The 27,506-nt window shown below is 44.0% G+C and overlaps 4 protein-coding genes across 5 annotated transcripts in view; 1 reads left to right on the top strand and 3 right to left on the bottom strand.

Moving 5' to 3' along the window:
• Positions 1–146: 146 nt before the first annotated feature.
• Positions 147–14,075, bottom strand: shc2 (SHC (Src homology 2 domain containing) transforming protein 2; the record flags this gene model as incomplete). The annotated part of the gene is made up of 12 exons (XM_079740378.1): positions 13,332–14,075; positions 9,038–9,108; positions 6,299–6,359; positions 5,880–5,999; positions 5,598–5,651; positions 5,348–5,399; positions 4,708–4,837; positions 3,461–3,641; positions 2,305–2,398; positions 1,754–1,912; positions 877–1,229; positions 147–275 (listed from the first exon to the last, which is right to left on the bottom strand). The coding sequence occupies exons 1-12, from the start codon at positions 14,067–14,069 to the stop codon at positions 147–149; spliced, it is 2,142 nt and encodes a 713-aa protein (XP_079596504.1). The 5' UTR covers positions 14,070–14,075.
• Positions 14,076–17,224: 3,149 nt separating this feature from the next.
• On the top strand, positions 17,225–19,678 carry cks2 (CDC28 protein kinase regulatory subunit 2). The gene is made up of 3 exons (XM_079740008.1): positions 17,225–17,370; positions 17,769–17,896; positions 19,203–19,678. The coding sequence occupies exons 1-3, from the start codon at positions 17,312–17,314 to the stop codon at positions 19,244–19,246; spliced, it is 231 nt and encodes a 76-aa protein (XP_079596134.1). The 5' UTR covers positions 17,225–17,311; the 3' UTR covers positions 19,247–19,678.
• A 115-nt stretch (positions 19,679–19,793) lies between these two features.
• cimap1d (CIMAP1 family member D) lies at positions 19,794–22,153 on the bottom strand (the record flags this gene model as incomplete). Of its 2 annotated transcripts, none has more annotated exons than XM_079739470.1 (4): positions 19,794–20,278; positions 20,545–20,664; positions 21,015–21,125; positions 22,105–22,153. In XM_079739470.1, the coding sequence occupies 4 exons, from the start codon at positions 22,151–22,153 to the stop codon at positions 19,794–19,796; spliced, it is 765 nt and encodes a 254-aa protein (XP_079595596.1). The 2 variants fall into 2 exon arrangements, with proteins under 2 accessions (XP_079595596.1, XP_079595597.1); XM_079739471.1 differs by having other exon boundaries at positions 20,551–20,664.
• A 1,564-nt stretch (positions 22,154–23,717) lies between these two features.
• cpamd8 (C3 and PZP like alpha-2-macroglobulin domain containing 8) overlaps positions 23,718–27,506 on the bottom strand; it is a 38,799-nt gene continuing 35,010 nt past the window's right edge. The window contains exons 42-44 of the mRNA XM_079740389.1: positions 26,718–26,792; positions 24,985–25,186; positions 23,718–24,712 (exon numbers count right to left, since the gene is read on the bottom strand). Coding sequence (XP_079596515.1) covers position 24,712; positions 24,985–25,186; positions 26,718–26,792 — 278 coding nt within the window. The 3' untranslated portion in view covers positions 23,718–24,711. The remainder of the gene's footprint in view (positions 24,713–24,984; positions 25,187–26,717; positions 26,793–27,506) is intronic.

The raw sequence follows: 27,506 nt of genomic DNA, 5'->3' as shown, positions 1-27,506 counted from the left end.
GAGTGTCAGAGTGACAGTTTATAGACTGACTCAAACCATGGGGATCTTACTGACTCACTTAACCTGTAACACGGCCACATGCCAGGTGCCTACCGCTCAACGCAGGGCTCTCCCAACCGGCCCCCGGGGGCCCAGGGTGGGCAGGGTCACTGTTTCCTGCGGACCACCTGCTGGAGGTGAAGCTCGCTCTCCGCAGCCACAATGGGAAGCTCATACTTCAAATGGTACGAGATCAGGTGGCTGATGCTCTCGAATAACATGTCTTTGGTCCGGACCTGCATGCAGGGGGAGCATAGGGAAGGCATCAGGCGATCGGAGATGGGACCTTGCTTTTTTTGTTGTTGTTGTTGTTGTTGTTGTTGTGGTGGTTGTTGGACTGGAAATGACTGAAAGATTTCGATTTGGAACCACAGTCTCGATTGCTGTTCCTTCGTTGTATACCACTCTCACAGAGTGTTATTATGTGTTGAATCAATTATTGAAATGATATCTTTCATAATAATTATCACTCATTATCATTTCTAAAGAAACGTATAGTAATCACCCGTCAATGCAAGTTTAGTTAAGTAGGACTGATCACACACAAAGGTCGAGTGCTTTACATAGGTGGGGAACGCATAATAATACTAATGTTAATAAGTGATTCAATCATTCATTTGTCCATAGTTCAATTCCAGGTAAGAATAGTTTAACCAATAACTGACCCTGTTTATATAATTACTATAAATATATATATATATATATATATATATATATATATATATTATATATATTGTAATAATTATTATCGTATCATATTAGGGATTGGCCCTCATATGAAGCCACCCTGAGCGATTGGTGGACAGCCCACGTCCTCCCAGGCCGAGCAGCACTCACCACGCCCTCGGGGTCCACCAGAAGCAGGTGCTTGGGCAGCCCGCAGTGCATGCCCGTCAGGACGTACTGGCCCGGGTTGGTGGTGCTCTCCCGGACCAGGAAGTCCCCGTCCCGCATCAGGACCTTCTCGGCGTCCCGCCGGCTCGTGCGCCCGTGGTACCAGGACTCCCTGCGGAGCTGTTCCTCAGTGGGGGCCACGGGGGCCCGGCGGCGCGGCGGGCTGGGCCACTGGTCCTCCAGGACCACCACGCCTACTCCTCCTCCTCCTCCCGCTCCACCTCCTCCTCCGACGGACCCGGCAGCACCTCCTCCCCCGCTGGCCTCGTGGAGCTTCAGGGCGTCTTCGAAGGGTCCTGTCGCCCACCGTCCGCAACAGAGAGAGGGGTGACCGTCAGTGGACTGGACCTCCTGCACAACGGGTCGCTGAGAACCGGCGCCCACCGCAGTCGAATCCCCGTTAGCTTCTCATTTCAGCTAAGCTAGTTTCAGTTCCTTGCTAATGAGGAGGGCGAACGTGTTAGGAATGTAGAGATTCTACATTCCTAATTCTTCCTGTTTGGATGGGATTCCGCACATGTTAATTAACATTTAGGGCATTTAGCAAACGCTTTTATCCAAAGCGACTTGCATATATTTTTCAGAAAAAAGAGAAACAATAGACTGCTGTCGGTGCCAAGCACTAGATTCCTTGTATCGAATGATGATTTATGAAGTTCATATTTTGTAGTAATACTTAATATCATAACAGAATTTTTTCAATTCTCATCCAATGTGTACAGATTTATTTTCATAATAAGTTTTGCTAATTGCTAATACACAAGCTGTGTTTGTGTCTCAAGGCCTCCTCTAAAACGATTCGCACATGAATAGGACTTACGCATGTCAAATATGTCTTTCTGGGGACTGTCTGGGCCCTTGTGTCCGTTGGGCCCCTGGGTGAGAGCGTCCATGCAGTCCAGAGTCTGAGTGTTAACGTACAGGTGCTCCTCATAGTCCCTGCAGCTGGACGACTGGCCGTCGGCGCACAGGTAACCGTCTAATGTGGTACGAGAAAGCACAGAACACATTTGTATTCGAGTCCAGCCTTTTATGGTACACTGTATATTGGTGTGTGCATGTTAGTTATCGTTGGGGTGGTTTAGTCCCACACTGTGTTACTGCATGACCAAAGGGACAGAGAATGGAGTATGGAGTATTCCATACAGAGTATGGAAAGTAGGATTTAGCTTTGCTTTTCTGGCTCCCTCTGAAGTGGCTTAACTCATTTTTTTGCAGAGAATGGTGGACTATTTAAACAGTGACGGTGGTTTCACAACAAATACATTAAGGATTCGGACTTACTCCCGGAATTAAGATGATAAATGAAGGATTTATTGCAATATGTTCTTAGTGGCTGCGATACATCCATATGACCACCAGGGGGCTTACCTGAGCAATTGCTGGCTTCAGTGTCCCAATGCAGCTCGTAGCACAGCTGTCCTGCAGCGAAGGACCCGGGGTCTCTCCTCCCGGATGAGCACAGCTACAAACCAATAAACAAACAACACAGACCATGATGCATATATTTAAATCCTGTGCAAAGTGTTCCCCACCTAACGTTTCTGAAGCACTACTCATTTGAACCAAAGGCACTCGTGTTATGTTTTGTGTGTTGCAGTAAGCATTGGGAGGTCTCTCCTTATCCATCCAGAAACACAGAGGTCTGGTCTGCTGCTGTAATCATGTCTTTATCTCTCTATTACAGCTGGGTCCCATTATTCAGGATCATTCCGGACGAGCCTGGGCCTTTCAGAGTCAGAGTGTACGGTAATATGCCTCTCGATACCCATGTAAACATTACAGGGGGAGGAAGCATGTAATGTCATTAGTTGCCTTAGATGTTTTAACATTCACATCCCGTTGCTGGGTGGGTCTGTCTGACCGGTAATGCTGAATTAGACTAAATGTACACATATTCAGCCTCATTTGTTAGCCTCTAACATTAAGTATTACTGGAAAACCTCAGCAACAAGCAGATAGCATCAGCTGTAGCTAAGCATGGGATACATATTGCCAAATATGAAGTCCTTCTAAAGTCTTGATTCACAAATAAAAAGAAGACCTTTGTCATTTTACCGAGAGTGTTACTTTAAATATATGCAGTATATCATTTGTGGAGTTTATTTAATAATCAATTATTTTTCACAAACTTAAACCTAGTCTTTAATTCCGCTTTATTTTTTGCTACCATTATATGTCTGTTCATAAGGCACCTACTGGACACCAACCACCCAAATTTGATGAGGATCATAACCCCCCTTACACACACACACAGACACACACACACACACACAGACACACACACACACACGCTCACACAGTCACTATGTAAAACGCTTGGGTACCTTGAAAAATGATGACGCTATATAAATGCAATGAATTATCCTAATTATTATCAGTGCACCAGCCTCCCTGTACGATCCCGCTTCTGTGCTCCTTCTTAGGGTATACCTCCCCTCTGAGGTCTCAATGTCAGGGTAATCCTGTGGTGGGACCGTGAGCAAGGCTTGCTGCCCAAATGACATTGGGCTTGACCTGAGCCTACCTGATTGGCTGCCTTGCTCTGGGGCTGGGTGTGGATGTGACCAATGAGTGAGGTGCTGGGCCGGAGCCGGGAGTCGACCACGCCCCCCAGCGGAGGCTCCTTCCCGGGGATGCTGTTGTAGTAGTCGTGCTCAGAGGACTCGTCCTCCTCTCCCCAGGAGGGCTCCTCCAGCCGGTGGGTCCTGGTGCGGGGGGCACGGAGACAAACCCAAGGTCAATGTTGAACCACTGGTGGATATATTTTATAGGAAAAAAGTGATCGTCGGGTAAACCCTGCACTGTCTGCGTCACTATGCTACTGTCATCACGTTTAAAACTGCACTGTGAAACCTTTCGATGTAAACGTGCTCCATTAACAAAAGTTTGAAATAGAAAGTTCCTCAAGAATAACGCGCACTATCCATGAGGGAATTATTTTACACCTTAACATCCTTCATTCTGGACCACTTTTGCCCACCCCCGAAACCCCCCCTTGTGTGCAAATCACACTGCTATTTGATATATATAGGTAAGTAATATATTATATATATATATATATATATATATATATATATATATATATATATACTGTATATATATATTTAAGTCCTATAAAAGATTAAATAGCAGTCATGTTGCAAACAAAAGGGTGGTCTGAGGTCTGGGATGCTGTCCCCAAACATGTAATACATACACTGTGGTCTGTACATACATCAACACACTCTGAGGTTATCGTTGGGGCCGGGGCAGTTGAAACCCGACGCAGGCAGAATAAACAAGGGGTGGAGCCACAAGCTGCAGGATAAAAACTCTTCTAATATTTATAGCAATCGGATTGAAAGATGGATTTTGTGACAGTCGGAGATGAGGGTTCAGGTTTCCCCCACATGGGCGGCAGAGAAATCAGAGAGGTTTGTATCAGGTTTGTATCGGTGAAGGAAAATGCAACTCTGCAATTTTATTCAACTCAGCAAAAATGTTCCTCTTCCCATGGTCTGTGAATCTACAGACAAATCCTATGAAGTATGATGGGATATCATGATCGATGAATTCCTCTGTAACAGTGACTTTATATTGTATCTTAAGAAGACCAGGAGCATCCGAATCTGGAAGCAACATTCAATAAAAAGTGCCTGTGCCTCAAAATATAGAAGAGATAGAAGGATAAAGTGCTTAACATGGATCTACTACATGGTTATGGAGGAACTGTGTGGATGAAACCCATCATGTCCACAGAAGACATGGCTGTGAATGGGGGGGCGTCCTTACCTCTCCATCGAGGGGGCCATGGTTTTCGGGGGGCTGTGCAGGTACTGTTTGAACTGAAGCTCGAAGGCCTGTCCGATGGTACTGATAACACTCTGGGCTAAACCATCGGAGCACTCCAGGATGTGACACGCTGGGAGAGAGAGAGAGGGGGGAGAGACATTGGGGTCAGCGGGTTTGAATACCAAAGTTGGAAGTCTTATTAGTTGGCTGTGATGTTCAGATGAACAGTCACGTGGCTTTTACTGACATTATTTATTATCTTTTATATTTAAGGTTTGGAGACTTTTCCTTAAATCCATTTTGATGAACGATCGTAAACGTTTTTGACTTGATTTTCTATAAACAAGAAAATACTAGGAATGCTCAAAGAAATAGGGGAAACATACATTTGACTCACACATTCACACAGCAAAGTTGAAATCAAATTGCCTGAGAATGCATCAAAATCATTTACGAAAGAAATCTGGAAACCTGATATCAACAGAACAAGAAACCAGTGACAGTGAGTCACCACAGCCCGCGCCGGGGTAACATGTGATACTGTGTCACCACGACCCTATGTTGGTGTCAAACTAACTAAACAAACTAAAAACAACTGGCTGTGGGCGGCTGTTGAGCAACAAGAGAATGTTTCAGATACCTCGCTGATTGACTGGATCTTTGGCCACGTATGCAACGTAGTCCGGTGTGTCCTGCAATGCAAAAAAAGGAAACGGAAATGATTCATGAGCGGGGCCATTCAGAGCACTGTAATCACGTTAGAGCTCTCATTGATTCCTGGATCATGAGGTCCGGTCGCAGGTCACCGTGGTTCAGACCAGCGCCATCTGCCAGAGAGGCTTGGTAATAATGGAGACAACAAGACAAGAAGGGAGAGACACCGAACTCACCGTGTCTCCGCCAGAGGCAAAGGAGATGGACTGCATCGGATGGTGTGCTATCACCTGGAAACCAACAATGATAGAAACAAGAAAGGCCATTCAGTTAAAAAAAGGATTCCCTCCAAGGGAGTTTTGAGGAAAGTGTTTCAGCACACAACAAGAATGGAATATAATCACGGTACAGTTAATAATGATAACTGTTCTGGGTGCAATGATAAATGCACCCGGGACAGGGAACCCTTATTAGGGAATGTTATTCACTCTTCATGACCTTAAACAGTGGTGTCTGACCTGTCGTGTGGTGGGGATGAGCAGACTGAGGCCTTCTATGGAGATGTTGACAGCAATACTCATGCCTGCGAAGCGCAGGTTACTCTTCCCCATGATTGACAGGAGAGCTTTGTTCAGCGACTGAATAACAAATGTACAAATCGAGATAAGAGATCCGCTTTATCAACAAAATACACAATAGAAATTTGCAAAACGTTGCGAGAATTCATATAAATGATCAAGCAGAATTCCAGCACACAACAACAATTGTATTTTATTATATTTATAAAATCATCCCATATTGTCAGCAAATCTTCTAAGGCCATTAGATTCAATCATTGGTTCTACGGTGTTGATTTAACACCGAATCCTGTTGCCATTCTGTTCCCATATGCCGTTTGATCTGCACATGCCCAGAAGAGCTACCCTTTAGGACTGACCTTCTTCCTCCACGCTCCCTTACCGCCAGGCACAGCGTCGCACAGCCTGTTGATGGCTTCCCTGGTGGGGGGAGAAAGGTCAAAGGTTAGATAAACACCACAGAAACCCAACCTGCTGATCAGGAATAAGTGTACCTCCATGTGGGCGTCCATGGACGGGCAGCAGAGCTGACCAATGGCATTGGAGGGAGTTAAAGTTAGAAGTGTGTCAATGTTTACAAATGACGACATGTATCATGCCATCATCGATCCTCCGGTTTAGAAAATGTGTAACGAATATTTAAATACTGCTCCTTCACTGCATCAGGGCAGACTTGTTTTCAAATAGCGATTTGAAGAGCGATTCCAAAGGCTCAGGGCCATCGCATGTAGGATAAACATGTTGCATAAACATGTTGCATAAGCTAGCAAGGAACAGTGGGTCTCTGTTCCATCCCTGCATGCGAGGGTCATAGATCCCAGATCCACCCGAGTTGAAAGGAATGTTTTTGGAGAAGTCAACACTCAAAGAGACCGCACTCAGCTTTTGGTACAGCCAACGAGTCAATGAGTTGATTTTGAAAAACTAAAGACCTATTTCCTCAACAACACGATTCTCCTAGAATGCATCCGTCTTGTTTTGTTACTTATGTTAACCTTCTGTGCTTTTATTGGCATTTGTTGGTGCTCTGAGCACTATTTAACCCCACAGTTATAGCACTGGAGTCCAGCTGTTGGTTATTTTTGTTCAATCTGTGGGATTCGGACTCTTGGGAATAGCCACATAAAAACACCCATTGGGTCCTGAGCACTGCATTTCTGGCAGAGATCAGCAGTAAACTGTGGAGCCCTCAGGACTCAATTTTTGTCGTCCTTCCATTGTAAGGGGTGGGGTTGAGGGGGGGGCATGGAGGACACAAGAGACTTGTCAAATTCGTAAACCATGCCTGCCCTTATCAAGTGGCTCGTGAATTTTTAAGAAGCAGTCCCAGGCCCCGTCTCAATTAAAGGTCGTCACTGGGATTTAGTTTGGTTTAACACCACAGTGGATGACTCAGTGGGAGCAGACGATGCGTTGTTGCTGCTGTTGTCGTCGTTGTTGTTTAACTTTGCTAACCTGTATCCCATCCTCTGCCCCGGACTAGAATCCAAATGCTAGCCTACATCACTTCTCTTTGCCTTAATGAGCAGAGCACTCCAGAGCGACTGATGACATTATTATTACGAATGATATATAGGTTAGGCTCCCTGCTGAAGGAGGCCTACCAATAGACATACTATGGGGCTCAAGCCCAGAATCTTTCAGCTAGGAGTAAAACAGCTCCACTGCTAGTTGAGGTTGATTCTTACAATCATATGCCAATAGAAGACACACTCGGAAACAAATCACTTGTTGCCGTTGTCCAGATCTATTTCAGCAAATTTGGCTCTAAAATGTACTTCGACCAAAGTAATTTTCCCTGAGATATTTTACGAACATATCATGAACACAGAGGAACAGTTTTCCTCAGAGTTGCTGGCGTGGTGCCCTCAGCGTCAGAAGGGCTTGTGTCGTGTGATCTCCGGTTCAACGGGCCGAGTCTCGCTGCGCAGAACTCAATTTGGAGGGGAGAGAAATGAACCCCAAAATTTCCAGATTTACGAACTTATGGAGAGCAATGACCATCTCAAACCCACACCTAACCGATTCAGCTCACAGAATATCAGCCGAAAAGCACAAGCAAAATCCTTCTGATAAACCAAGCACGTCAAACCTATGTCACAAACATGTAAAAAGCTGCTTCTCGATGTTCTGGTACAAATACTACGAATTCCTAGTAAACTACAGGAATACTGACAGATACTCTATATATATATACTAATAATAAGACGTCCATCTCTCTCTCTCTCTCGTGTTGTCTTGTTGTTTTGAAGAGCTGTGTCTGTGAGTCACACCAGACATATCCGCCAACGTGCGTTCCAAAGGACCACACCGAGGCCCTCTGCTGTCATTAGCCCGACATCATCAATAATAGATCTCCATCTCTCCCCCCCCCCCCTTTTGCATCCCCCCCACCCCACCCCTTCATCCACTTAAGTCTTTGGGGGCACATGGGCTCAGATTACCACCAATCGATGAGAAGGGGAGAGAGCGAAGAGAGATAGAGAGAGAGAGAGAGAGAGAGAGAGAGAGAGAGAGAGAGAGGAGATGTTGACAGAGATAGATGAGCATGGACAGCATTCCCAAAAGGCCCGGGGATGGCAGGGTATCCGCCCTTTCATAACAATAACATCACGTGGAGTGTAGAAAAATACACTCAGAATACAGGAAGGCAGAAGTCATTTATGATTATGCACAATCATACATACACTCGAACACATTAGTGTATTGCTGAGAGTAAATCTGATTTAGGAAAGTTGGTGACATTTGAAGGCACAAATCCATTTAACATACAATCAAAGAAATATAGAAATATCCCTTGTGATGCATTCATTAACCTTTCCCAAAGATGTCAAAGACTTTCAGACAGAAAGTTAAAATCCCATTGGAGAGGGCAAGGGGGCTTGGCTCACCTCGGACCTGGCCCACACAATTGTCTGAAAGGCTAAAACCCCTTCTCCTAAATTAAGTATTCTCTGGTGGGGATGTGGGATAACAAAATCTATTTGGCTTGCAGATTGGCAGCTGAAACGGTGCTTCATCTCATCTCATATCGGATCAGATGCTGCTGATTCAGCACTATAGTCTCATAGAGAGAGGGCTGTAGCCATGCAGCTTACCTCGTCACCTGAGTCCGGGTGTTGAAGTCCAGCGAGCGCATCGATTTCAGCACCTCGATGCAGCCCATGTACTGCTCAGAGGAGCAGACATGAAACACACAAAAGAATGCTCCATCAGTATGGTTGGAACAGGGTTACATCCCACGCAGATCTCTTATTGTCATCACATTTTATTTTCATTTGTAAAATGATTGGCTTCGTCTCGTCAAATTCATGTTTTATATATTTTGTAATCATGCTTCTTCTTTGTCTTCTTTTTTGTGTTTGGTTCAGCCTTGTATTGTTGCAGTGCATTCTACCTTGATCATTTACTTGGTCTCAGTGCCAGGAATTGTGTTATTTTGTAATTCTACACCACAGGCACACACATCCACAGGCTGGCTTAAAGATTTTGTGGATAAGCCAGCAGACAATGAAGATTTATGGCAGTCCCACAGTCAATTACCAAGGTAGCAATATGCTCAGCATACCATATGCTCAGTGTAGTGCTTGGAACTCAGATTTCAAGTATCTTAGACGATATGGGCGTGTCACTGGCTGCCTGGAGTCTGGCTTAAAAAAGAAAAAGTAGTCTACATTACCTCTCCTAATCCTTTTCTGAATTTCTGATCTATAAGTTATCAACCAATGGCCTTGTCTCCCAAAAGACCCAGTGATGGGTCATTAAAGTTATATGTGAGCACATTATATACACATTATATATTATGGCTTGAAATGTGTGCAGTTTTGGTTGTACTCCAGTGAAAGGGGGGGGGGGGTCTGAATGGCTTGTGTTCTAGTGGCGAACAGGTCGGGTGCTAATGGTGCCTTGACTTGATTATCCGTGCTAAGAGCTAAGAACAAACTGTGACTTCCCAGGTCCCTGAGGATTGGGGTTTTAGTGTGTGTGTGTGTGTGTGTGTGTGTGTGTGTGTGTGTGTGTGTGTGTGTGTGTGTGTGTGTGGAGGGGGGAGGCAAACCATTTTCCACCTTTTTCAACTAATTGGATAGAAGGTAGCAGCTGACTGGGAGAAAAAACCTAAACCATAACCTTAATCCAACCGTATTTACTCTACAAATCATAACAACAACGTTTTATACATACTACTATACAAAAAAAACAGCTATTTATTAATATCAGTTTAGTACTACTGTTCCTATTTCAGTGTTACTACATCCACAGTCCTATTGATGATGTTTGATGTTCAATAAGGAGCCTTCTGTGGGTTTACCTTGAACAATTCAGTGCTATATCAAAAGCGAACTTGATACCCATCTTATACACATGTCGTTTCAAAGATCACTACGGACTTGTGGAGCAGAGTATAGAACGCCTGCAAAGTTGCTAAATAAAAACACACGCACACATTGTGTGTGTGTGTGTGTATATTTGTATGTGTGTTTGAGTGTGGGCGACCGATTGGTCTGAGATCTTAATGAGACTTTTAACCAGATTATGGGACAGGGGGAAGTCTTCAATCAGGGAGTTTCTCTCGATCTATCTCCTTCTCTGTCAATTCTCTCTCTCTCTCTCCCTCTCTCTCTCTCTCTCTTTTTTTAGTGACCCTCCAAGAAAACACATTCCCCATGAACCTTCCCCCAGGAAATTCAAGGACTCATTCCCATTAGCTTGTGTAGCCCTGCACTTATTACTGCCGGAAAAGGAAACCTCTTGTCCTGCAAAGTTTGTTATCTAATATCTGAACAGTCAGAGAGCCTCTCTGTATGTCTCTCCTAAGACGTAAGGCCGGTGCTAGAGTCAGGTGGGACTGGGGGCCCGGCAGTGCACTCCCCCTAGCTTTCTAAGTGGGTGGACGGATTTAATAATGAATGGGTGGATGTGCTAATTCGACAGGAAGTACTGCAGCATCCAGAACTTTGAACTGAATTGTTAGCCATGTGCATGTAGTGTTGCAGCGTAGGTGGTGGTGACACACTTGGGTTTATGGAATCTCCTACCCACGGGTGGCTGGTTAGGGGGGGTGTTTGGGGGAGGTGTGTGTGTGTGTGTGTGTGTGTGGAGGAGAAATGCGATTCCGCAACGGTTGGCAGATGCGGCGCAGACATTAATGGGTGGTGGAGCTGCATGGCTATAAAAGAGAGAGATAGAGAGAGCGTGAGAGATAGAGAAAGCTACAGGGCAGACATGAGCTGTCCCACGACTCCCACCTCACATCCCAGTAGAGGGGTGTGTGTGTGGGAGAGAGAGCCAGAGAGTGAGAGAGAGGGCGAGAGTGAGATTGAGAGCGAGAGAGAGAGACTTAAGGGGAAAATAAAGGGGGAGAGAGAGACAGAGAGAGAAAGTAAGAGAGAGAGAGAGAGAAAAAGCAAGAGTGAGAGAGAAAAAGAGTGCTGAAAAAAAAGGGCACGGCACAGCAGAAACCCAATCACTTGACATGCATGCATTCATCAAGTGCTCCTCCCTTTGCGGTTGTATCGCTGTGTTACACTTCAGGCCTAGTGTTAACATTATTATCATTTCTCTAACTGTAGCTTCTTGCAGGTGTTTACAATGCAGTAGATATTCAGTTTTATATCATCCACCCTTTAGTTATTAGGGTTAGGGTTGGTATCATGCTGTTATATCTATATTTAAATAGAATTACATTGATACGTCAAATCAAATGTTCACAGCTTCAGCTTCACCACAACGTTCACCAACACAAGACCTCTTGGGGGTGAACTCTACTCTAGGAGCAGCCAATGCTATTCTAAGCTAGCACCCCTCATGAGGCTAAGAGGGTTTTCCCTCAGTGCGGACGTACTAACGTACTAACCCAGCCCCTCTCACGTCCCGGTGAGCCAACCCCTATCTTCCACATCACATGATGCAAATCACTGTGATTAAATGTAATTGAATATTGGAATGAATGGTGCCTGTGTAATACCATTAAGGGAGTATGCTGGACCCTACAGCCGGTTAATCAGGAGCCATGTCGCTGGGACGGGGGGGGCTCGGGAGGACACATTGGGGGGCGGGCGCTAAGGGGAGATCATGGACAGTGACGTCGAGACATCTGCTTGGGATGCTAACCCTTTGTGAGCAAATATCGCTAAACCATTGGCCAAAAAACAATAAAGATAGCGTACTGGTCACAGAAAAACCCTAATACAGTTAGGGTTTTATACATACAAATAATTGTACGCATAATTAAATGCATCTTTCTGGCAAGAGAGTAGGGGTATGTTTTCCTTTTCTTTTACTGCCTGAAGGCAAGCAGGACATCAAACTTTCATACAAATGAAAAAGATCACAAAATATAGTGTCAAGAATTACAATTTAAAAAGCACAAAGATTAAATCTGCTAAAGGACAGTCAATCAAATGATAAGAGCTAGTATCCTATTCATTTGAATCCAGAATGTGAACAAGCTAGCAAGCAGCCCCACATAAATGCACACCGACACTCACACAAAATCCCAACCAATATGTTTGATAGATATAAGATTGATACGTCTTTTAAAACTCATTTGATTTTGAAGATTTTGACTTTCTTCAAAATAGAAAGAACTAATATCAAAAACAACAACAACAGCAATCAAAGCCTAGACATTCAGAACACAGAGACTGTTATTGTTTGCAACTTTGGTTTCCTATATAACCCTTGGTCAACAATATAGTACAAATTACCATTGTGGCCCTAGGTATAAGCATGCATTCTATTTATCCAGCCTACACACTATGCTGACACAGCCTTCCAGACAGGCTGCTCCTTGCTTTCCATCCAGATTACATTATGTATTCCTCAGGCCTGCCACATGGGCTGCATAACAAACCCGCCTGACACACCACTTGTCCTTTTGTTTTCCACCTTGATAGAGAATCGAAGGGAGTGATCAATAGTGTGTACTCCAGCCGTACCCTTGAGGTGTGCAGCCACACTAGCTCCACAATGGTGTGCTGTGTGGAGCGGTTCAGGGGACGAGTATAAAGACAAAAGGCTGACTTGGTAGACTTGTGGTTGTGACTTGAAAACTAGTCAAGTAAGTCAATACTTTTTCAAATCATAAGAGTAGAGTAGAAAGAAAAAAGGCTGACTTGGTAGACTTGTAGTTGTGACTTGAAATCTAGTCAAGTAAGTCAATACGTTTTCAAATCATAAGAGTAGAGTAGAAAGACAAATGGCTGACCTGGTAGACTTGTTGTTGTGACTTGAAAACTAGTCAAGTAAGTCAAAACGTTTTCAAATCATAAGCAATCATTTCTTCTGGCTATATGGCTACACACATACATTACACGCATTAACATAAAGCATCCAAATGAGGGGACACAGTACAATGGAAAGTAGGCTCATAAGCATGTGTGTTTGACTCACTCTGACGATATAGGAGGCCCCGGGTCCGGTTATCTTCTTGTCGGGGTGCAGCCAGCCCTGAGACGGCTTATGGAGGAAGCCTGCTTTCTGGCTAAAATCCTCTCCCTCCAGCCACATGCCCTCCACCCGGGTCCTGCGACTCATGCCCGCCCTGGAGTTGCCTCCCCCGGGGCTCCCAGTGGTCTCGGCTGTGGGGCCGAAGCCGTGGCCCCCCAAGATAGCCGAGCTGCCGGCGGATCTCTGGCCCCTGAAGGCCTGCAGGGAGCAGGGGGTGACACACACCGGGTCGCAGGAGTTCAGCACCGCGGCCAGGCTGGCCACGGGGCCTCTGGCCGGGGCCACGCCGCCGGGGCCGTGTGAAGAAGAGGAGGAGGGGCCCTGCTGGGAAGCCTTCGCTGAGTCCTTGCTGGAGCCCGAGCTGGAGTTGGAGGGGCTGCGGCTCAGCAGGGAGTTGGAGAACTTCCACTGGGGCATCCTGGGGATGAGCATGCAGAAGGTGGTGGCGGATTCCTGCTCCCCGTCCGGGCAGGGGGAGTCGGCCAGGGCCGCAGCCCCGGCCGAGGAGGAGGAGGACCTGGGGTCCAGAGGGGGGAGGGGGGGCAGAGGCAGGCTGGGGGTGGAGGAAGGGACCACCGGCGTGGCCACCACTTTGCCGCTCATGGCCAAGCTCTGCATCAGGTCGTCGGCGGAGGTCACAGAGTCGTTGCGGAAGCGGTCATACTTTGGCTTCAGCAGCATGCCCGGAGAAGCCGCCTGGATCAGGGGCCGGGGGCCAGGCGGGTGGGGCAGCTAACTGATGAAGGGATGAAGGGCAGAGTTGCAATAGAAGAAGAAGTAGAAGAAAAAGAAGAAGAAGAAGAAGAAGAAGAAATCTGCAGGGGAGGAAAAACAACAACTCCAGGGGAGAATCCTGCAGCTGCCTCAATGTTGACCACTAGCCCGGTCTCTCACCCACACACACACATGCGCGCACGCACACACATGCTTCCCACACTCGTGCTGCTGCTCCTCTCTCCGCATCTAAGACGAGTCTCCTAGCGTGGGGCGCATTGGGCTGACTCGCTCGTGTGCTCCACCACACACACACACACACACACACTCTATCTCTCTCTCTCTCTCTCTCTCCCTCTCCGGCTCCCTCATTGGATGATGTCATTGTGTTATTGCTCGCCCAGTAGCCCTGCCCTGCCCAGCTCCGAGGCAGCTCTCACACAACATTAGCACACATCTGCCACTGAGCCACGTTCAACACACACACACCCACACACGCACACACACACACGCACACACACACACACACATCAATGAAATGCACATGATCACAGAGCAGCCCTGTCCCTATCGTTTACATGTGATCAGATGAGCACCGATTAAAAAAGAACGTTGATGATAATTCAAAACCATAAAAATACACAAAATATATATTTATTCGATATAGGGGTTACCCTTTCCTTTTAACCCTTTGAGTTCTTAAATTATAGAAAATAAGTAAAACGTCCAATTCTGACACACATTAACACACACAACTATTTCATTATTTATGTGATTTTGTCAACTATGTCTTCATTATTTTTTACTATTATTTACTCACTGTATTTGTCTTGACAAAATCTTTATTTGCACGTGTGTGTGTGTGTGTGTGTGTGTGTGTGTGTGTGTGTGTGTGTGTGTGTGTGTGTGTGTGTGTGTGTGTGTGTGTGAGAAGAAATCATAACATATTTTCATGAAAAGAAAAACAAACTCGTAAATTGATCAAAAGAGTTATCTGCTGTCTGAGAACAAAAACACTAAAACATTTACCATTATCCCATCTGCCCCCCCGCCACACACACACACAGCATCTACCCACTCAGGTCATCAGAACTCCCTCCCCAGAGAGCGATCCGCCATCTTCTAGAAAGCACAAGCCATTTAGCCTCTCACTTTCACCCCCCCCCCCACATCCACCATCATTCTGTCTTATCTCACACTGGTCTCTCCCTCCCTCTCTTTTCTCTATCTCCCTCTCACCCACCCCTCACTGTCCTTCTGCACCCCAACATTGAGTGGAATAAACGTGGAATTTGTAGTACAAACACATATGCCCACATATAAACACACACACACACACACACACACACACACACACACACACACACACACACACACACACACACACACACACACACACACACACACACACACAAACACCCTCTCTCTCTTATCTGAGAAGAAAATCCAAAGAGCAGCAACACTGGAAAACATCTTTGTATTCATCTGATAATCTGCCTTAACGCAAGGTCAAATCAAGTGCACGGAAAACAGAGCACGTATTTATAGAAGTCTCCACTGCAGTGAGTTGGGTTTCTCGGAAAAAGCTAGAGAACAGACTTGTGAGGGATTTGGATTGAATAACCACCATATCTAAATAAAGAAACTTTTTGGATTATTTTTAAGAAAACTTTGAAAACGTATTTTGCAGGACATTTCGGAGCTGAAAACCTTTATATATGTAACTATACCTTGTTAAACTATACGGCAAAATATAAACTATCTTTGTTTTGCATAATACAGCAAACCAGCACAGCTTTATAAACATTCAGTGACATTTATACTATTTTCTTGCTGCCTACTGCCCAGATATGACTCTGTTAGAAATATCTGAGTTTTTTCTTTTAAAAGAAAGAAAATCATAGAAACAATGCCAAGCAAAACTAACTGAGAGTAGCAGTTTTTGTGCAGATGTTTTAATAGTGTTATAACCACAAAAACATTTGCACAATGTTTGCATGGTTTCACAGCGTTAAAAAAGATAATAATGTTCATAAACGTACAGTAAACTCACCGATAGAAGATATAAGGTGTCTCCCTAATGATGCACTGTATCATAATTTGATAAACCAGTATCGTCCATGATAAGTCATTGGCGGGATTTGAAGATATTCCTTTGCCAACGGCCAGCAGTCTGTTTCACTGTAAAATGTACTCAGCCAGGACACATACTCCCAGTGCCTCCCCAAAATATCCGACTGACAGTTGTCTGAGTTAGCCTACTAAGCACATGCCCGTTATGTCCAGTGCCCGTGGACTTAACATCTATACTACCTGTATGGCTACCTCATTTGAATGCATGTGATATACATAGCCTTTTAATAAGAAAGGTAGGCCTACATTTGACTTCAGATCAATGCTAATGGGATAATATAGCCAATCAATATTGATTTACTATAACGTTATACATATAATAATGTTGATGGTACTTCTTCGTAATTTAAGTATCAATTGTGCAAGTAACAAATGCAATGCATGTGTTCTTCTACTATCTATTTCTGATATGGAAAAACCGGTGTCAACGTCAAAGTAATTATGTTGCAGCCCTGTGCATAAATGGTTGATATATTTACAGGCTCCCTCGATTGCTTGGCATACAAGAGCAGCACAAGTCAGGCTGTGAATGCACCTCCACTCATTAGCAGCCATTAAACTGGCGAAAACTGATTACATCTCAGAACAACACATACTATTTCTGGCCAGAGAACATCAAAAGAACGCCAAGTTTGTTTACTTACGTTGTAATGATAAGTCACCTGGATGGATTCATGGACAACTTAATGTTAGTTCAATACTGTAAAATATTTTGTTTGTTTGCAAAAATATTGGAAAATACGTTGCGTTTACTTTGAGGCATATGTAGGCGTGCATGTTTTATTTCATTAGTAGCTGTATAAATAAACAATATGGGCTATTGTATTGTATGCAATGCTTAGTTGTGAAGTGGCACCGGTTTTTATTTTGCATTACAATTATTGCGGTTTATGCGTACGACTAGGAAGCGCTCATTTGTCCCCTCGCGGCTCCCGTCCCCACAGTGCGGAAGGCGGGGACGTTTCAGTTTAAATTTACACAGACCAAAACCAGCGGCAGAGGCGGATGAAGAGTTGCTATCGTAAACATCAATACAGTATCACTGCTAAGACTTGAATACCAACGCTTTCGTCAATATGTCGAAAAAGCAGATTTTCTACTCCGACAAATACACCGACGAGGAGTTTGAGTACAGGTGGGTTACTTCATATTTGTTCATAGTTGTTTTTCACTGCTCCTTACTGTTACCACGCTGACGTCAGCGTGTGGTTAGCGATCTTAAAACAAGTCCAACGCTGGCTATGCACCATTATTAAGTGTTTAAGTTAGCCTTATGCCCTATTAACATGGCGCTATAACAAAAACATACTGTCGAGTGTTGTGTGCTAGTGTTATTACTGTGCGATCGTCAATGTAAAAAGCGCCTACGTTTGTTTTGTTTTGCCACGAAGGGGAGGGTTCAATTGAATGTTTAACGTTTACCAACAAAAATCAATCCTGCCAAACCGTCGAATAGCAATAGCAGGGTTTTAAAAGGTCAAACGGTGAAATGTTTCAACGATGTGTTTCATACGGATTTCGTCTCGTTGGCAGGCATGTGATGCTTCCCAAGCAACTGTCCAAACTGGTGCCCACGTCACACCTGATGACGGAGGACGAATGGAGGGGCCTGGGCGTCCAACAGAGTCAAGGGTGGATCCACTACATGATCCACAAACCAGGTGAACAACACGTTTGGTATTACATAGTTATTACTAGGCCTGCACGATATGAGGAAAATCTGCGATGTGCGATACCATTGTTCAATATTGCGATGAGATATGACTTGCGATAAATAAACAAATATTGAAGTGTGCATATTAGCTATACAGTTCCTGTCTTTCTGCTATAATAGGTACACTGCTAACATAGACCCCAAACATTGAATAGCCTATGCCCACTGAATAAAGAAATGAAATAAATTATTTTATTTAACTTTTAATGAACAAAGTGCACAACATGAACACCCAACAAAGTTTAATTTCCCCTGCTCTATTTAAAATATTTTCTTCTAAACTGAACAAAAACATTGAACTCTTGAAATAAAAAAATATCTGGGGGAAAACAACTTAAATAATTAAATAAATACAAATTAAACATGGGCATGGCAATTTAAAATAACTAATGTCTCCCATTACAATCATCAAGGCCCTCGACTCCGCCCAACAAGGTGCAAGGATCTATAGTATGCGGGGGAAAATTGAAATAACTAAATCAAGATGGATTTGCAATGGACTGTTGCAAGGTTTTAGATTTGCTGCTACTCAACGTTTTTGGTTTTGTGGTTTGGCTAGCTTTGAATTGTTCGTGTAGTTCTTTATGGTTGTGTTGCAGGTGGTGATGGAGGTTTGTTGTGTTTCCTCTGGAAGTTGCCACAGCTGTTCGGCATGTTTTACACAGTACCTGTGTTTGTAACACGTCGTCGCTACGGAATCAAAAATAACTCCAAATTGCAGAAGTGCAGTTCTTTTTCACCACAAGGTCTTCGTCAACCACATTTTCCTCGCTATTCTCTCCTTTCTCCGCCATCGTGTTACATAGCCTCGCAGTCGCCACAAAATTAACACCAATTAATTTGAGGGTGGCTCCGGAACACATAGGACCCGGGGGAACATAGGACCCGGGGACGCTGCCGGCGCCGACGGCTAGCTGTTGCTTCATCTGATTGGCCAAATGGTGTGAATGCATGGCGCATGTATCCAGGGCTCCATCTGATAGGTCAAATGTTCGCATGCTGGGTGTGAATACATGGCGCGTGTAAATAAAATGATTTTTATTCATCGCGTTTCAGGCATCTTTTCCGATGTGTTAACCGCGCATGTTCATATCGCGATGACGATGAAAATACGATTTATCGGTCAGCCCTAGTTATTACCCAGTCATAGATGTGGACTTCATGTGGGTTCAGCCATTGTTTTTTTTTTTCCATTGCCTTCCTCAATGAGGGGTGCTATACTGACACATCGTTGCTTTGTTTGTTCTTTCCAGAGCCACACATTCTACTGTTCAGACGGGCTCTTCCACTGGAATGAGGGAGGGCTATCTCCCGTGTCTATATGTAATTATCGTTTCTCCAGGCCTTTCCTCTCTCAAGAGTGCATCTCCAAATGTTGTTTCTTTTATTTAAAAACTTGTTTTTGGATGTGAAAAAGGGGCCAGCAGGACTGAGAGCTGAAAGTTGGAGCTCAGCTGTTACGGCCAACAAGGGACAAGTTGTGCTGGGTTTGATGAGCTCAATGCTTACCGTGTGAAGGTAGAAGTTCCCCTGGATCAGTCACATTGATCTGCTTTGATGGTTTATGTTTCTTAAATGTAAGAATTTCATGTTCTGAAAGTACTTCTATGGTTCAATCTTTTATTTGTCCTTTATGCTGATGGCCTTTATGAGGATGTGTTCTTTCCGCAACTATCTCATTCTGTTCAAGAAAAAACTTGTTTTGTAGTGACCTCAATAAAAAAGTGAATTCACATACACATTTGTTAATTCATTTTTTGATGCATTTGCCGTTTACTATCATGTCTATGTTCACATCTATTCTTCCCCCTTACATGATGCAGAAGTTGGGGCTTCAGTTCAGTTCAGTCCGCCAATTGAACTACTAAAGGGGTCACAAACTCTGAGTGTCTTGTGCCCAGTGAGTAGGCCGGGGCCCGGGGTTTGTTGATGGTCACCTTCTCAGGGTTGTGTGTCCCTGGGCCCGGCTTCTTAGTCGCGTCCCTGGGTAGGCCGTGGCGCCCCAGCATGGAGAAGGCTGGCTGTCTGCGCAGATACACACTGGGGTCTGTGCAGTTGTATTTGCATGGCCCAGGGGTATTGGATAGATCTTCGGATGGGCTCCCGGTCTTGTAGAAACCAGACATGGTGTAGCTCGCGCTGGCTGCCTTGTTGGGAACCTGGGGCCCCAATAGTGATGGCAGGGAGTACTTATTTGGTGCAGGTACAGCATCCAAGGCCCGGTACTGTGTTCGGGAGCCCATGGTGTAGGAGGGGGGCTTGCGTTTGGTGTTATAGGTAGGGATCTCGGGGCTGTAGGCTCCGGGTCCAGGTGTCTGGAAGATCGTCCCTGATGAATAACACAAAGGATTAACGGGGAGAGTAAACCATATGGTGGACTTACTGTCTAACTGGCACGGGACGTGCTGTCAGTAGCACATGCTTGTTACCAAGGCGCAAGAGCTTGACGCAATCCTCTCAGGAACAATGATGAAAGGGGCAGTTAGACGTCAATGGAAAAGAGGGAATCGTATATACAGGATTTGCGGCATTGGTTTCAAATGACGCAGACAACATTTTCACGATTTAGTTTTCCTCCCTGCACATACTGTATACACTTACTTTGTGCTTTCACTCTACCCAAGATTGAGTATGCAGGGTTTCCATCTCTTCCAAAGCGAGTGATGTTAGCATCAACGTAGTATCTAGGCCCAGGGCTGGAGTCTACACAGTACACTGCATGAGGGAAGAAGAAAATAAACGACACACTCCGAATAGGCTTTGGGGTAATACATTTTTCACATAGGTGATACTGAGGGGTTACCCCTCCCTACTGGCTATACTTTGACATTACACTAAGATTACTGTCAAAGCCATGGCGGCTCAATCTATGTATTAAAAAGGGTACTTGGAATGGGAGGCACTCTATTTAAGGCAGTCAAAGTCATTATGGGAAAGTCTTTGAGATCCATTACTTTAATTATACTAAAAGAGATTGGTGTTCTCATGATGATGTACGTTGTACCCACAACAGATAGATGTGTGTGTGTGTGTGTGTGTGTGTCATTAAGAACCATAGGACTCACTGTTGTTGCTCATGCGTCCGTGGAAGGAGCAAGCAGGGCTGGTGGGTTTTGTGAAGTCGTGGCCAATGAAGCCGATGGTAGAGGGCAGTGAGTAACGTCCAGGTCCTGGTCCTAAAGAGACGGGAGGTCTCAGTCACAAACATTTACTCTCTTTCCGATCACTTTTACTATAATTGAGACGCTTATCTAATGTCAAAACTGTTTGACCACTATTTTTGATGATGCATGTAGGAGCAAATTCGGTTTTTCGATAAGATGTAATTGAAAGATATAAATACAATTTATAATTATTAGGTTAAGCTAAAATGTCATTAACCGTGCACATCTAAGTGGTATCTCAATTAGTGGGCAGGAAACCTTCAGAATAAATAACTAAATGACAGTGTTCTTTCCACTCTAACTGGCTGTGCTCTTTCACGTGTCTGAACCAGCGGGGTTTTGTGAGTGGGGATGGTAAGATTCAAAGATTCTTGTCAACAAAGAGAGAGTAACGGGCAGGCCAGCATATTTTTTCAATTAGTTAATCTGTTATAAAATGGGATGCTGATGGATCACCATCAATCAGCATTAACTAAAAACATGTCCAGGTTATTTTGAGCCTTTATGTATTAAGTGTACAAACACATTCCTCTTGCTACATGCCATTCTAAGTTACGTCATTACCCCACATTCCAAACAAAATCGAGAATGTTTATTTTGAACAAATGTCCTTCCACTCCCAATTTATAGTAGACAGCCCATCAGCCCAAAGCTAAATGGCCTCATCTCAGACGCTGTGTCAGATAAGTATGTGCTGTTCCCCACTTTCTGCAGGGAAGGCAGCACTAGGCCGTACACACCACCCAGACCAACCAGTAGAATGGCATTACATACTAACTGTTGACATGTCGAAACAGAGCATGTGGGGACCAGGAGGCATGGCTGACCTAAGATAAGAGCCTGTGGCTACCTCTGCAAGTCTATGGACAATACTACATGACTCATACATTAGTATGAGTCATGAGAAGATCATAGTGGTTTACAGGCTATAATGGTCTCATTTCAACGGTTTAAGAGTTGCAGTATGTTTTAAGTATGGTTTGTCACTCACCTCTTTCTCTGCCCGCGATGGCTGGTCTTTTTTTCTCCACTTCACCCATGACAACGACGTTACATGGACAACACAAGAATCCTTGAAGGATTTATAAAGATAATGAGCAAAGTTTCACTCTGATGTATTTACCAAAACAAAAGATGTATCCAATCACACACAATGCATATATATATGAAAATAACCAGAAGAGAATTTCAGCAGTATTAGCCTCTTTTGATCCATGTCTAGTTTTGGAATAGAGGTAGATTCACAGGTCCATTTTGAGAAGATCTCCCATAGTCAAACCTTGACTAAGCATAGCAAACCTATACTCAAAAATATATAATACAATAGGCTATATCTAAAAATAGAAAAATGAATAAGCTGTCTCCTCCAAAATGTTAGAGACCTGAGCAACAACTCAGACAAAAAGTACAGATGAGTGTTATATTGGTGTTATTCTCAAATATTCTCTCATCCAACCTCTCCAACCGCAGTAGGCCTATTCCTTTCCTTCCTGTTGGAGCAGCAGGTGTTTGAAGGACGTATAGCGATGCACCGAGCTGGCCCCCACACACGCACACACACACACACACACTGTCACCACACAGAATCACCCATGTAACGCTAGCTTCCCTCCACACAGCAATCCATGAAACCAAGATATCCCTTAGCCTCTTCTCTCTTCACTCTCTCTCACTGTGTGCTCATGACGGCATGGAGCTGGATACAACAGTTACCACAGAGACCGTCCTGGTTGGTCTACCTCATGTCTCAGCCAGCGACCCCCCGCGCTGCCGGCTCATTGTGACCGTGTTGGATCGCAGAACGCCTCCTCTATTCAAATTGGAGGGGTGAGTTACTGTCCCTGATTCAACAGAGTTCAAAGGGGTGCTAGAATTTATATTGAGATTTGTTGGCATATAGTTGTATTGCGATATTTATATTTTATTCAGACTAAGAGCACCACTTGTTGCAGGTTAAGGGTTAGCATTATGGGTGATGTTAGTAATAAGGTAAGGGTTAGTAACAGTTTTAGGGATATAAGGTTGATGAATAATTTGGCAGTGTAAATATTACACTGCACCACGACCGTGCTGTGCTAAAGAGTCCGTTGAGTGAGACGTCTTTAGCAGTGGAAGGAAACAAAACATTAAACATTAACTCGAACTGGGCTGCCATGGATGGAAACTGGAAGATCTTAACATAAGAAATATACTCAAAATCCCCCCCCCCCCCCCCACACACACACACACACACACAATAGAGGTAGTTATACAACTAATCAGTTGACTGCTGATTATCAGGCAAAGCAAAGCTGAAGATATTCTGTACTATCAGTTTTCTTTTTGTTTAACTTTCCAGGAGATTGAATTATCTGCTTCTATTCAATTCAATTGTATTTGTATAGCCCTTAATCACCCTTAGTCTCAACGGGCTTAACAGGCAAAAATATTTATGACAGCCCCCTGACCCTAGGACACAAGAGAGCAAGTATAAAACTCCCTCAATCAGCAAGGAAAAGATCTTGAGGAGGAACGCAGTGTGGGGGATCCCTCCTTCCAGGGATGGTCAGGAGTAAAATGGGGGCCATAATTGACATTAGATTCCGACCAACCAAGATGAAAGTGTTGATTTTATACAAACTTTATTCTGTTTTGTTTGAAAACAATATGTTATAGTAATAAAGAGATAACATTGATCAAATTTGGCACATTTACATTAATTAAATATTTCTTTCTTGATTATAAACTGATAATTTCACAAATTTGACAAACAAATAGCTTATGAACTGTACAATCAAACCTCTGTTTGCCCTAAAATAAGTCGACAGGTAACCAAATGTTAACAGTTTGGGTGTTTGTAGCTTGCACAATAATTTGAGTAAAAAAAAGCTTATATTACCATGAAAATAAATAGCATATTTCTATGCTGCTATTATGGGACGTTGATCAACTATCTCAATAAAATTGTGTTAAAGCTTGATTAAAAAGAAAAACTGTATATATATACACAGTATGGTTAAAGTGTATAGTAAAAATATAGATTGCAATGACAAATAAATGGCATATAAAAAAAACAGAACTGAAGCTACAAATAAATACCACAGATAGAAAACATAACTTTTTTTTGTTGCATAACCTTGGGTGTAATTACAAACATAAATACTTGATTTGTTTTTATTTATCCATTACAGTGAGTAAAAGTTTCTACAATGTCTATTGGTGAGAAGGAGACAAATGTGAATGTGACAAGGAAAAAATAAAATAGGTCTGGAGCATGGACTGTAGCAGTCCAATAGAGTCTCTCGAACTGAACCCCACACACACACACACGCACACGCACGCAGTAGCTCATACATCCATTGACAGCGATGGGCAGCCACTGAAAGAAACAGTTACATGTGAATCACACACACACACACACACACACACACACACACACACAGAAAAAAAAACAAATGTACACTCCAGAATGTTTTATTTGATACTTTTTTTTTTCACTATCAAGCTGCTGAGCTTGATAGGTTTTTGTTGTAATAGTTGTCTCTTCTCTACTCACTCGAAGATATTCACAAGAAATATACAATTTGGAGACAAGGTGACCCAGGAGTTTAGGAGGGTTTCTGTGAAGGAAAGAGAACAAGATCGATCCACATCATTGAGAAATTAGGATCAAGTTTAATTCTAAATTGTGTTTAACTCTGGTCTGTTTTCTAAGAGGGATTTTAAACAGGGTGCAGATCTCCTTATATACATACATAAAACATGGTTAAATTAGAATTGACAGATTGGTATGAATTTGTATCCTGCCGATTCTACTACCTGAAAAAATACATAATACAAAAAATACATGAGAAGTCAATACTAAATTGATCATATAATAAACGGATCGTACCATCGTTCAGGGGTGCTTTTTGTGTCCAGCGTGGTTAGCTGGGTATCTGCTGGAATGACTACCCTGTGTTCTGGAACCTTCCCCCCTGCGTCGAGCTCAAAATGGTCGTGTCCGTCCGAGTCGGCCAGGAATGGTTGAGAGTCTGGGTCATACTCGTAGGAGTAGTAAGATACCTCTGCCATAGATCCCTGCTCCTCCTCGCCTGTAGGTAGAGGAGGGAACAATAACAGTGCTGATGAATCATGAATGAGGTAAAAAAATACCTGTACAATTTTTTTTACATTAATATGAATTATTTTTATTTTTTATTTTACTGTGTTCTTTATTATACAGTATTCATTAAAGTCACATGCATATATTATATTATTCACAATATCATTATTGCCACAGATTAGGTTATGATGTGTACTATAATGGTACCATTTCTTTATACATATATTCTTTTCAGTATTTATTAATCTGTTCCTTCAAATATTATTGCATAATCATTTAAAACATTTTTATTCAGTACACCTGAACGACACTACTAGAATCGTGTCATTGAAGGACCACTAGGGGTCACTCCATCCTCAAAGTTATGCCCGTGAGCTAAAAATCTATCTTTCCAGAAGACATTCCAGGACCCTTTGCAAAACCCCTCGAGCATTTCAAGAAGTAACCCCACATTGTCAACACATACTTAAAGATTCATCTCCTGCGTCAACGTTTGGTCATACAAAAATAGAATCATTTATGCGTGGCAGCATAACTATATTGGGTTAACACATTCGGTCCAACACTGTCAGGATAGCGCGTCTGTTAACGTGTGTTGTTCTCCACTACGGGTTCAGTGGTAGGAGAGAACATGTCTGTACAGGGAATCTAATTCCAAGGCCCCCGTCTCAGCTCTGCTAATCTATTGAACGCTGTCAGCTCCTTGGCACACACACCCTCTCGGCTTTTACGCTGCAGAGTGCACTTTCCCGGGCGTATAATCAACATTATAATGGTTTACAATGACAGCATTTTACAGTATTTATTCCGTGTAATTAGCCTCTGGTTATTTCATGAGAAGGGAGGCGCGCCAAACGCGAGTGGTTAAGTGTGTGTGTGTGTGTGTGTGTGTGTGTGTGTGTGTATGTATGTGTGTGTGTGTGTGTGTGTCGTGCACGCAAACGTAAACTGTAAGCATTTCTAAGCATTCCTGTGGTGAACGTGAAGCCTCAGTTCTTGTACGGAGGAGACCTTGGCTACCGAGAGATTGCTGTGTGTTGTAGCTAGTAGCTACTGGAAATCTGTTGGAGACGAGTCAGCACAGGCTTGGCCACGCGCACACGTGCGCCCACACACACACACAATTATATAGCATGTATGCGTTACACCTCATCTACGATGCTCTCCCACAGGTCTGCGCAAGTTAATGTTTTCAATGTCGTTAATCTTCGATAATGATCTAATTTGAATGTTTTGGGGCAAGCAGAAATGTGGGCAGTGCACTCTTTCCCTCTTCATCTTAGGCACAAGAAGAGCGTGCGGGGACCCAATAGGAGTCCCTATTCTAGTACATCCAGTGTGGGGCCACTCTCTGGGGATGGGGTCAGTTCTGGCCCCCAGAACGAAGGTCAGTGAGACTGGTGACCCCCTGGGCTGGGGTTCGGCAGCACGCTGTAGGCAGAGCCCTCGGGGTCCTAGTGTGGATGAAGTACCTCCACGGTGCGCGTTGTCGCTCGTGGAGGCGCTGTGCACGGACTCACCTGTGTGTACCGGCTCAGGACCCTGCACCGGCAGCTCGCCCGCCTCTGCTTGGGGATCCTCCACCACGGCCTCCACTGGGACCACACACCCACACACACACACACACACACACACACACACACACGGATGTCACTTAGATTTTTGCTTCGCATTTTGTTTCCAATCCTTGAGAGAAACTTCTGACACGTCGCAGTATGTTTCGTCCCCCTCTAACAGAGCAACTCGCTCTTTCTCTGGGATAAGGGAGCACTATGTCCAAACTCATCAGCTTATTTTCCACCTCATTCCGGGCTGTAAATAACTCCTATAACTAGACACAAACAAACACATGGATGCGCCGGTCTAAACAAAGATTGTTCTTCTAGTCAACCAAAAAAGCATGAACCACTTGGCAGAAACTCAGCACGCGAAACCCCCACCCCCACCTCTTGAAAAAAAAAAAAAAAAAAAAAAGTTTTGTCTGAGCCTTTCCTCAATCAGTTCCACAACATGAAGGCTCCTTTGTTGTTGGCCTGTGCGTTGGAAAGGAATGTGACAAAGTTTTTCAAAGGGCTGAACAGAAGCACTCTGTAATTTGGAAGTGCCCTGTAATGTAGCAGAGTAGGGGCGAGAGTGAGGGGCGGGGGGATGGAGGGGGGGGTCTCTTCTTCTCCCACCAAACTCCCATCTACTAATCAGCACAGCAGCAGCTGGACAGCTGTTCTCACAAGCTAGATCAGTCACGCTTTGGTGCAGACGGATGCCAAAAAAAAAAGCCCAATAAACAGCGACGCACTGTATCACGCATA

This window comes from Pollachius pollachius (assembly GCF_949987615.1).
Source record: "Pollachius pollachius genome assembly, chromosome: 7".
NCBI lineage: Eukaryota > Metazoa > Chordata > Actinopteri > Gadiformes > Gadidae > Pollachius > Pollachius pollachius.
The sequence above is the reverse complement of the archived record's forward strand: the minus strand, read 5'-3'. Positions and strand labels throughout refer to the sequence as shown.

Excerpts from the sequence above, each read along its gene's own strand:
- cks2 (XM_079740008.1), top strand. The coding sequence starts at position 17,312 with ATGTCGAAAAAGCAGATTTTCTACTCCGACAAATACACCGACGAGGAG. Across the intron at positions 17,371-17,768 it reads GACGAGGAGTTTGAGTACAG|GCATGTGATGCTTCCCAAGC; the intron begins GTGGGTTACTTC and ends TCTCGTTGGCAG. Across the intron at positions 17,897-19,202 it reads CTACATGATCCACAAACCAG|AGCCACACATTCTACTGTTC; the intron begins GTGAACAACACG and ends TGTTCTTTCCAG.